The sequence below is a fragment of the Lepisma saccharinum genome, chromosome 11, assembly GCF_977018435.1.
Source record: "Lepisma saccharinum chromosome 11, izLepSacc3.1, whole genome shotgun sequence".
NCBI lineage: Eukaryota > Metazoa > Arthropoda > Insecta > Zygentoma > Lepismatidae > Lepisma > Lepisma saccharinum.
Window position 1 is genome coordinate 5955724 of NC_139239.1, and position 11901 is coordinate 5967624.

General features: G+C 35.8%; 1 protein-coding gene across 1 annotated transcript in view; it reads left to right on the top strand.

The window, feature by feature from the left end:
* Window positions 1-11391, top strand: part of LOC145994605 (neuronal acetylcholine receptor subunit alpha-7-like) — a 550747-nt gene extending 539356 nt beyond the window's left edge. Inside the window, exon 10 of the mRNA XM_083130647.1 lies at window positions 5571-11391. Within this exon, the coding sequence (XP_082986773.1) occupies window positions 5571-6032 (462 nt within the window). The 3' untranslated portion in view covers window positions 6033-11391. The remainder of the gene's footprint in view (window positions 1-5570) is intronic.
* Window positions 11392-11901: the final 510 nt, after the last annotated feature.

The following is an 11901-nucleotide window of genomic DNA, read 5'->3' on the forward strand; positions in this document are numbered from 1 at the left end:
ACTATTCATCTTAGGGACCCCGAAAACTATGGATTCCACACTAATATCGGTCGTTTTACATGTCACCAACTTCCCATCCCCACCCCTAGGGGTGCCACTGGTGTCTTGGAGTTGAACGTCATTGGGAGTGTCACTATTCATCTTAGCGACCCCGAGAACTATGGATTCTACACTAATATCGGTCGTTTTCGATTATTTTTACATGTCATCCTTCCTACCGCACCCCTAGGGGTGCTAGGGGTGTCTTACCTCCACAGTATTTCTTTATAGATTGTAAGTCATACGTGTACCAAGTTTCGTTGAAATCGCTCCAGTCGTTCGAGTGTTATGCCGGAACAAACACACACATATAAACACATACATCCACTTTCATATACTTATATAGAACATAATATGTTGTTATTATTATAGATCTATAAATTATGTTATAAATTGTATAAATTCTTATTTAGTACTACTGGGATATTACCGCTAAAATAACCAAAATCCCACGAAATAAACCGTACATTATAGCATTCTTATTTCTCGTTGCTTTTATGTCTCTCTGTGCTAATCGCGACAATGAGGATGAATGAAGGTTGCATTAAATTTTTGAAGGGTCACTCACAATGTAAATGCCGCAACTCGGACCTAGGACCACCAGTGCCTAGATCGTGATTCCAGCACTCAATGGGCTCTGCCAACTTTTTAAAATATGATCTTGACATATTGTTTAAAGTTCACGTTGTGCAAATATAAGCTAATCTGGACTTGACCTACAGTTTAAAGTTTGACCGAACCATTATGTGCACTATGTGTATCGAATCCTACATCCCCTGATTAAAATGCGACTACGTTAGCACTACGTCCTTTGTAAAATGCTGTAAATATCTCGGAGAATATATTGCCTCGAAAATAACTGTATCTCTCTCATCGTAAGAACCATAATTACGAAATAAAATAAATAGCCAAAATTCGGGAGAGAATACAATATTTGAAATAGATGTTCTACAATTTCTATTTCTAACTAAGAATTGAGTTTGTGCACATATTTCGGTATGATTCTGTAATTCCTCGACACGAACAATTGTTTCAATTTCCTGAAACATTGGACAAAAAGTATGACAAGACTACGATATATTTCGGACACCCATATTGTAATGTCGCTTAAGCCATTGTCATCTGCACGTACGGATATTTAATTTGGCCCTTCCCGTCGAAAGGTCACTGAACTAGTGCGAATCTATAGAGTGCCACAGGGGGGAGAGCCAAGGGGGACACGCGAATTCTGGCATAAAACTACATGCTGCAGGAGCCATAGTTTTTGGGTGTGGCCTCATCCAGACGGGGGCCACGCGGTCGGCTCGGCTCACTGGAGGGGTGTCCGCATTTGGATACAACCTACGATACGTACAGCGTCTCCAAGAACGGGGCAAGCGTTGCCGCAAAGTTATTTTCCAAATTTAAACAGTGCGGTGCGAGGGGGTTGAATTTGGAAACGGTACCCCCCCTCCCGTTCATTATGCCGTTGAAAGGGCATGGATGATTTCCGTAGGCCGTGTCGCCCCAGTTGGTATGGGATCGTCTGCTTCTGGGATCCAGGCGTATTGATTCTTTGTGCCCCTACATCTCCCCCCGCCTCATCGCTCCCCTCTCTCGCTTCTCCTCTATTCCTACAGCTTTCTCCCTCCTCTCTCTTTCTCTCTCTCTCTCGCTCTCTCGCTCACACCAACACAAACACACACAGAGGCGCGTCCTCTCCCCCTCCCCTTTTTACACTCTAAGTCCCTCGTAGACGTTCTCCGTACCTCTCTGCTGGCCGAAAAACCCAAGCAGCTACTGTTGGGAGGGTTCCGAATAATCCGCAGCGTGCCAAGATGGCGTCGGGGGTCCACGATGCAGTGTTGCCAACTCTGCCTTGACGCGGAGGCACGTTGTGTTCTCGTTAACCCATAAATGAGAGACCTAACTAATAGCATTCGTCGTTTCACCCATGACACGTATCCCTCCCCCCTCCCCCCCAAGTCAGGACGGACAGAACTGATGCGAAATGAATCTTGAACCAGCAGAATCTATCGCAGTAGGGCGCGACACTCGGCCATACAGTCATTTAAAGGGACACTACACAGGAATCGAACCACCGCTCTCTGACGTAACGACAATTACGGTTTTAAAACTACAGTAACAGCCCTATTCAATACCTGTAGTGTTGCCCACGAGACGAGACTTTGGCCTGTCTCGTCTCGTGGAAATGCTGTGAAATGCTGTCTCGTCTCGAAAATATTCGTTTATTCTCGGGACACATGATCAATCTCGTCTCGTCTCGAATTTTTAAAAGCCTGTCCCGTCTCGTCCCGTGGGCAACACTAAATACCTGCACTAATCTTACCAAACATGGGACAAACATCAGTAACATGCATCTTGCCAATTCATTGAAATGTGTACGAAAAGATTTGAAATGATTTTTAGGCTCACTTTATGCAGTGAAAAGCTAATTGGGACTGGACCTCTAGGTTAAAGTGAGAACTACCATGCGCTTCCGCCAGGTATCGAATCCGATACTCCTTGATTATACAAGAAAAGGTCAACTACCATAAGTGCTTCATCTTTTATACCTCCATAGACAATGGTGGCGATTAGGGGTGCGTGGGGGCAGTTGCCCCCCTTCTTTTTGCTACTTTTGCCACCGCACTATGCCTAACCTTATGTACCAAGGGAAAGTAAACTGCCCTTAGCCCCTATTTTTGGCACTCCTCCCCCCCGTTTTGGAACCCAATCGCCGCCACTGTTCACAGATAAAGATTGCTTAATACGTTACAATACTAACAGCCTGCGGCCAGAGAGAGTACAACCCAGCATCCTATAGATCCGTTTAGAAGAGATGATGCAGCATCCTCACTCTGTACCATCCCCTTTACTCTCGGAAAACAGGGCGTGGTGATTCAGTTTTGCACCAGAGTTCATTCGCTCATACTTCTGTGCATTTGGCCGTCCAAGCTGAAGTTTAAAAGACACAGACACACACACACAAACGCGACGAAAGATTACAGTTAAGAGACACGATGATTTGCTTTTTAATTCTTACTGCATCCATGTATGTTTCTTTTAGATTCTCAACACCATATGTGCAATTTTCAACCGCGAGAGAACGTATCGATTCTATGTTTTTGCGGGCAGCTTTCAAAACTTCATTTGGAGGAAAGGTTTACTGCATTTCTAGCATATCATGTTTGTCATGCGTTTCTGTTACAAAGGCTAGCACAAGACTTGTTCGTAGCACAAGATCTTTATTTTTATTGAAATTGGCTTCCGTTCAAAAAATCTTCAATGTTGTTCCTAAATAACGTCTAATTAGTTTATTAATAAACCAATATATTAACAAAATTATTATCGCACTGGAGAAGGTAGTGTAATAAATAAGGCTAGAATTGCTATGACTTAGCATATTTTTTTGTTAAGAGTGACGTGTTCCCTAAAAATATAGAAATTTATAATGTGAAAAAACGAATTGAATTAAGGTTCTTTTTAAGGGCATATTTTTTTGTTAAGAGTGACGTGTTTCCTAAAAATATAGAAATTTATAATGTGAAAACACGAATTGAATTAAGGTTCTTTTTAAGGGCATATTTTGGCATATTTGGCCATTTCTACGTCATAAAGCATATTTTGATGCATTTTCAGTCATATTCAGCATATTTTCGCTTTTTCAAGAAATATGCAGTCATTTTGCAAGTGGATTCGTTCTTACTCCCATGTTCACTCGAGTGTTTTTTTTTAGAATGCAGCAAAATCTTTTTCATTTTTAATTGAAAATTTACAGAAAGTATTCATTGTGCATTTCAATTCATCAGGGCCCATAAAGTGAACTAAAAATAATATGTATATGAAAGTATTTCAGCATAAGTTAGATATTGATGTTCGAAACAGTCTAGTTATAAGGGCATATTTTTTCAGATTATAGTGCATATTTTGTAAAAGTATGGATCATATTTTATTTTGCGCCAATATTTTGCAATAACACCAATCTTAAATACCCATTTCAACATTCAAGTAGTTCTACTTAATAACTGTCACGTGGTGCACAACATATTAGAGAAACACAAATGGAAGGCACTCCATGCACAATGCATTTATATTTCGTCGCTTTTCTGCCACTTTTGGCTCGTAGCGACGATGAGGATGAGTGTTCATGTGATGAAATTTTTGAAGGTACACTCACAAGTCACACGTATTCCCAGGCCGGAATTTGAATTCGTCAACTTCGGTGGCGAGACCCATACATATTGCATGCCGTGATGGTTTATGGAGGGGTGTGGATGCAGAGCTCCATACAGTAACAATATCTGCTATTTCCTTGGGTGATGTTATCGGCAATACACTCCGACCACTTTTACGCTCACTAAGGTTGCCCCAGGTACTCATGAAGGAATAAAACCCAATCCATTAATTATTGTGAAAAACCTGCATTTTTTTACTTTACCTAACATACATTTTCTTACAGCAAATTCCTTTTATATCTGGATACAAAAAATATATTCTTACTGATAGGTCACTAAAATGTTAGATTTACATTTGACTTTCGATTCTGATTAAATCTAACAGATATATCAACAACATGAGATAACCATATACTATCATATTAGAACGCACTAATATATTTTAGTTTCGTACTGACGTTGTATTAAGCTGATGTATGGTCATTATGTAAAGTGTATCCATTTTAACGCTATGATCTGTCTCACGTATTAGTATGTAGTGTATTCCAATCATTTCTCATGTATCATACTGATGTTCTGTATTATATATAGACACGTTATACAGAGTGAGCAGAAGAGATAGGTCTAAATTCAAATAACAACAACCATTAGAAATATTTTAGATAAATGCACTAAAAAGACGAGTTAGGATATAAGTACAGTACACAGTAGAAACACAGATTGATAATAATGTTGCTTTCACTTGATGATTTTTATTATTAGCGTCAGCCTGCAAAGGAAAGTGTAGGGAGACTAAATCAGGACCTCGTGCAGGCCATGGTGTTTTGTAAACTGTTTCTGTACCAAAGCATTGCATCTTATTTCAGTGTTCACTGTTCTCTGCTGAAACCTACAGGGTGAGGCAAAAGTCAGGTTACATAGGAAAACAAACATGTACGTACATACAAACACACACATGATTTATGTATAATGGTTGTAGTTACAGTACATGTTCAATATGCACACCATCGGCTTGTATGAATGCTTCAATTCGACGCTCTCAGTTATAAGACGTCTGTTGGTGTGTTGGGGTGATTTGAGAAATGTTGGCTGTGATCGTTACTTTGAGGTGGTCTGTAATTTGATTTTCTTAGCGTACACGATGGCCTTTACTTGTCCCCACAAATAAAGTCCCAGGGTGTTAGCTCTGTCGATAGTGGTGACCATTCTACGATATAACCTGACTTTTGCCTCATCTGGTGTCTTTTGGGCCATTTTTTGGACACACTGTATTTGTTTGAACGTGTCCGTGAGGTATTCATTGCACTAATTCGAAATTCTTCTTTTTCCTATCTGCTGCTCCTATGGACCGTCTGACGGGATGCATCTTAACAGATCAAGTTGGCCTTCCTACAATGGTTACCATGGATCCTGAGAATGTCTCGGCCAGCGGACCAGGAGTCCAGGAAGAGCGTTCAGATGAGGGAATTGGAACTAAAGGAAAGATCATCCAAAAGCCTTCTAGCAAATGTGTTAGACATCGACGATGACTTCCGACACGGGACTTTACAGTCATCCAGTACAACAGGTTTCATCCGTGTTACTGGTGGAGGACACGAAGAGTCACCAATAGTGCACAACTGCCTTGGACCCCACCGTGAACTTTCGCTAATCCTCAAGGAGATCCGGGTGATAACGGACAAGCTAAGAAAGGAGGATGAAGCCGAGGAAGTGACAAACGATTGGAAGTTCGCGGCAATGGTGGTTGACAGACTGTGCCTCATTATATTTACATTGTTCACAATTATTGCAACTATAGCTGTTCTTCTTTCTGCTCCTCACATTATAGTGACATAATGTATAGTGAATATTGTGCGAAGTGTAAAGTTGCACTTTAGATATCAATCAATATACAATAATGCATATAGGCAATCGTATGAAGTGAAGCAAGATACATTAGCCAAAGTACTTGTGGGAAAACCAAGCCGAAGATGTGAGAAGGGCCACAATAATCATATGGACATGTAACGTTGTTATGTGATAGCTTTTCAAACGATGAAAGTTTTACCATTTACCCCCATGTTCACGTAAAAGCGGTAAAATGATTGGTTGATTGGCTGGTTGTTTGATGGTTGATTGTTTTGATTGATCAATGAATGATTGGTTAATTGTTATTTTACACTTTATCAACGGGTTAAGCAACTATTTCCTCATAGTTTTAATATACAATATAATAACATGTGCCGACTGACTTTCCTGAAAGATTATTAAAGAAAATGCCCGTAGATAGGCATTATAGTTTGTTCTAGATTACATTAAAAAATACAAGTAGTTACTAAAGACGTGCCAATGTAAAAAAATGAAGATCAAGATAGAGGTGGATATAATCCATAGGAAAACGTCAAATAAAGAAAGAATACGTAGGCGTGATATGTTTAAAAAACAAGTATTCTTCTGTACAGAATATTTAAAAAAAAATTGAGAACGTAGTTAAATAGTGATTTGTTATAATATTTCCATGAAATGGATTGGATAACAGACTGGACTTTTTTGCATAGAGGAAGAAGTGCTAGACAAAAAAATATTAATAAATAATAAACGGCGTGTTTACGGATACGAAAAGTTTTTTTAAAAAGTGAGTGTTCTGGTGTTCAGAGGAAGAATATACCACATTTATATTTACAAAAAAAACGCACTTTTCAATTGTTGCAGTGTGAAGAATGGTGTATTTGGGTAATCCTTCTCCGATTCACTTGCTCACGCGGATGAAAGAAAACACAATGTTTGTTAGAATGGACCTACTTTGTTTCACTTCTAACTGTGCATCATACTTCAACTGGTTGGAGTTCGAACGAACTTAATTGCTGCTGTTGTAATGTTTTATATGTATATATGCACACAACAAAAACACACACCTACATACATACACTTAGGAAAACTCTTTATATAAAAATAAGTAATAAGTACACAAAAGGGTTGACCAGATCCATTTAATGTGTACTGCCAACCTTTCTCTCTATATATATATCTATAAATATTGAGATTGTGTATATACATATACAACACACAAGTTTATGCTACACGCAAAATGACGCATAGTTACATAAACGGATTGGAACAGTCGCTGTTCCAGGCGTTGAGAAAACAAATTACAAAGTGACATTTGTTAACTCTGTTGTTAGTCCTTATAATTCGTACACATAAGAAAAAAGAGTTTTAAAGATACGAAAAATGAGGAATTTATTATTATTGCTATTATTATCATAGTGATGACGCACAGTGAATTCTTCTAATACTAACCCCCCTATATGAATGTTATGAATGAAATGCGTGTTACAAAAGATTGAAAAAGTTTAGTTTCTCCTTCGAGATGGCGTACGATGGGGGGGAAATCGAGATTGTGTTTCTTTAAGTCAACTTATCAACACTCTTAATCTTAAACTATTCCTACTGTTAGCGAAATATCATTGTATGATTCTGTTTATGAAGGATATTCCAGTTACACAATCTAGAAAAGAAGAAAATAATTTTTAAATATATATTACTTTTAAGTGGAAGACACCAACCGATAATTTAAACATTTGTTCTAGTTTCATCTCCCCTGTTGCTCTTTTTTCATTATTCACAATACAATAATATTTTCATGGATAATGTTGAAAGTATTGCCTTTTTTAAGGTTTCAGTGCAAGGACTGCTCAAGAGGTGAGAAACAGCAGATACAAAGGTGTTATAGTACATGTAAAAATGACGTGATTTCGCAACACAAGGAAAAACCATGAAAGGTGTTCAGATATAGCAATATGTTCGAAACAACATATTATCTCATGTTTTCACAGCATAAAGGTACAAGCTTGATACAATATATTATATTTCCCTTCCTTGCACTAAAAAAGGATTTCAAAGTCAACGACAATTTAACCTGTACTCTAGAGAGAAGTGTGTGTTCTTTCACGTACATTAAACAATCCTAAGAACTGTGAAAAGTAATTCAAGATACATTATCATTAACAGGAAACCATATGAAACCCAACTAAAATTAAATTGAATTCAATTTAAATGTATATATATAACCAATTACAATATCAAAAGTAGCTAAAACGACAAAATAATGCACAAAAGAATGGACAATATATAAAAATGGAAAGTAAAAGTGTACATAAGCATAAGCCACTGCTTTGTTTGAATAAAATCATTGTTCTGTAACTAAAATATTAAGCCACTTAAAACTTACTATCCAGTATGAGAAATAAACTAACTCGTAGATTACCTTAAGCTCAGTGGAACATCTGCTTAAATCCCTTATATATTTCATTCCTACATGCATATATTTTTTTTAGCATAACTAGCAATAAATTTCATTAGCAAAGGGGAGTGAAACTATGACAATCCCGTGCAAAGGAGGCGAATTGATTGTAGTTGCTTTATTGTTGTTTATTTGTTTAATTCACAAACAACATCAGAAGGAGTGAATAGGGAATTTGTAAATTGAAAAATTGTTCTGAGTGTTCTGTGAATTAAAAAAAAATATATAGATATATATATATATATATTTGTTCTGCAGCAGATCAGACAAGGAATAGTGAAAATTAGAACGGGAGAAGTAAACTTTCTAGTGAATATTACTTAAGAGGAGTAATAAACTTAGCAATAAAGCAGAGTAATTGTAAAAGTTTACAGGTTTGAAGGCACTTTCGCTATCTAAAACAGGAAAAGTAGCTGAAATAAGGGGGAAGCAGTATATGTTCGACCTAAACATTTATTTAAAAAGAAACAGAGATGTTTAAAAATAGTCAAACATTTATTATAAAGAAAGAAAAAAGACAGTAGCGGCTTGTTCTTTTAAACCGGGAGGATATTCCCCTATATAAACCTTCCTTTCCACTTGGTGTTGTATAAGCCTACACCAACAGGCTCAATCTGCGAAGCGGAAAAATAGTGACAATCTCAGAATCTTCTTTGCATGAATATTTCTGGTGCTCTTGCTGTTGCTGACTAAGTCAGCTCCATAAAAAACTATTACTATTATTATTATTGTCACCGTAACTCTTAATATTATTGTTATGTAGAGTGTAATAAGTAAACAGAATATATGCGGAATTTCCACGTTCGAATATGATTATTATATTAATTGAGCCGTTCACAATAGTATTATTTATTGTGTAGTGATCGCTTTGTAAATATGAAAAAAAGGGAGAAAAATATCACAATAAGTTTTGCCCACTTCAATATTCATAAATTGCTATAGGCTCATTTCGTATCCAAGATAAAAACAATTGTTTTATATTGTTAATTTCTGAAATGCGGTTGGAATTTCTATATACTAGCTCAATAAGTATCTTATAGTCCCCATTCCCATCTAGTCCATGGTAGTTTTCTGTAGGTATAACTACCAACACTTTATATAGGCAAACAGAGATATTAATAATAATGTTAATATAAATAATAATGATTAATAATAAGGAGAAAAAGTCTTTCATCTTTCAATTGCTCATAGTGTCATCCCCAGACAGTGTTTATAAGGTTAATAATAAGCTGATGACGAAGATGATGTGAAAACTGAAATAATACTATTAATGTTCACACACACACTTATATATAATATATATATACATAATATAGGCACACACGTATATATATATCTAATATAATGACAGATTTTTTCGCCGAATATCCGTAGAAATCTTTTTCTCTTAAGGTATATAGTTACTTTTTTTTAAAATTTTCAAATGATTATTGAAATATGATGATGATGATGTAGGAAGGAGAGTGGTTTGGAATTTTAATCTTGATACCAGCGTCTGCGAATTTGAAGCAAGTGGTCTGCTAAAAATAATTGTTTCTATATAGTGAGAATTCTTTAAATTTTCTACATTTTTAACACTATCGTTTCTTACAGTATCTTCTGTAAGAGAAATAGAGAGAGAGAGAGAGAGAGAGAAAGAGCGGTTGCCATTGGTTATAAGAAAACTAGACTTGGCCTCCGCGAAAAGGAACGCCCACTCTCGCTACAGAGCATCCACTTGTCAATATTTTAGGAACCGACGCATGCGCACAACCCGCTCAGCCTCCATCCGAAAATTGGTCCAGGGTACCTTCACCAGAAGCCACCCACAACAAACGTAGTCTTCCCCTCCCCATCTTCTCATTTCTTTCTTTTTTTTTAACTCTCTCCCTCTCTCTCTCTCTCTCTCTCTCTCTCTCGTCTGTTCATCATGACCTACATTCTCTTTGCAAGGACATGCGAAAGAACTCACAAAACACAATTTTTGAAATATGTTCAAAGCTGCATATCGGTACACGAGTCGCACGATGCAAAAGAGCGATTCAAAATTATTCCACATTCACTTTCTACCGATTGTGCATAAACCTAAAAAACCTTAACGAGAATCGATTGAAAATCTGCCATTCCATTCAAAATCATCAAATTTCGATCATCATTTGAAACTATAGTAGTATCAAAACCTGCATATGCACCTTTAAGTAGACTAATAGCAAGTTTTTCTTTTCAAAAATTTACATGTGAATAATTTTTGTTTACCATTTTCACTATATCATTATTTGTAAAACAAACCACTCCATGTGCACTATCTATCCTTTCTTTACTCTCTATTATCTATATTTCTTCTGTGTGTGCGCAGATTGTTATTTGTTTACCTAAGGAACACAAGACGATGGAATGGAAAGAAAAACCTTGAAAAAATGAGACTAAACAAAAAAGAAAAAATGGAGGAATAAGGCAGAATCTCTGGAGACACTTTTTATATTTTAGTGTGTAAGAAATATGTCTCATTAGTCATCACGCCAGTACTACTTAATTATTATAATTATTGTAATTATTATTATTGAGGACATGAAACAAGGAAAGTGTTCTAGGAGTTTTTATAACAAATGTTTTCTAAACCATTACTAAAGTGAAATATTAAAAATGGAGAATGAAACGATGATTTGTAAAGAATTTGTTATCACCCTATCTCAGGTATTATATTTAGTAATTAATGCAAGAATTGGCAAATGAATAATAATGTGTTTTTGGTTGTTTATAAAGAAAAGTTGTACGTCATTTCTGTTGTTAGTCCTATGCCCTATTTAACATGTACATATTATATATTATTATATACATACATAAATATATACAAGAATATTTATTTTTTCTCTTTGTCCTGTTCTGCAAGATATAAACATATGATATACAGTGAAATGATTTCGTAGATTAATTTTGATGAAACTAGCCTAATTCAAGGGCTACAAATTTTCTTACAAAATCATATTTGCTTTAATTTAGTTCAAATTGTAAATATATATATATATATATATATTTCTGTAATATTTGTTGATTCCAATGCAGATGTGTCCATATATTCTCTTCACATTAAAAATAAAAAATAACTTGAGACTTGAAAAAGAGGGAGAACGTGATACTTATACTTGAACAATTAAATCAGTTGAATTTTAAAATATATATTTAATAAAATACAATAAAAAACTTCCCAAAGTATATGTGACCAATATATCAAATTATATGTAAAACATTGTTGTATTGCATTTCAACTTTGAAATACTTATTCAATACTATAAACGCAAAATTATCGACTGCTGAAAATAACATTCAAAATAAATTGTGTATTGAATTGTTAAGAAACGTTACTTTATATTTACATTTATATTTAATATATAATGCTCTCTTTTTGTATTTAAATTGTTTTGGTAATTTTGCTGAAATTTTACA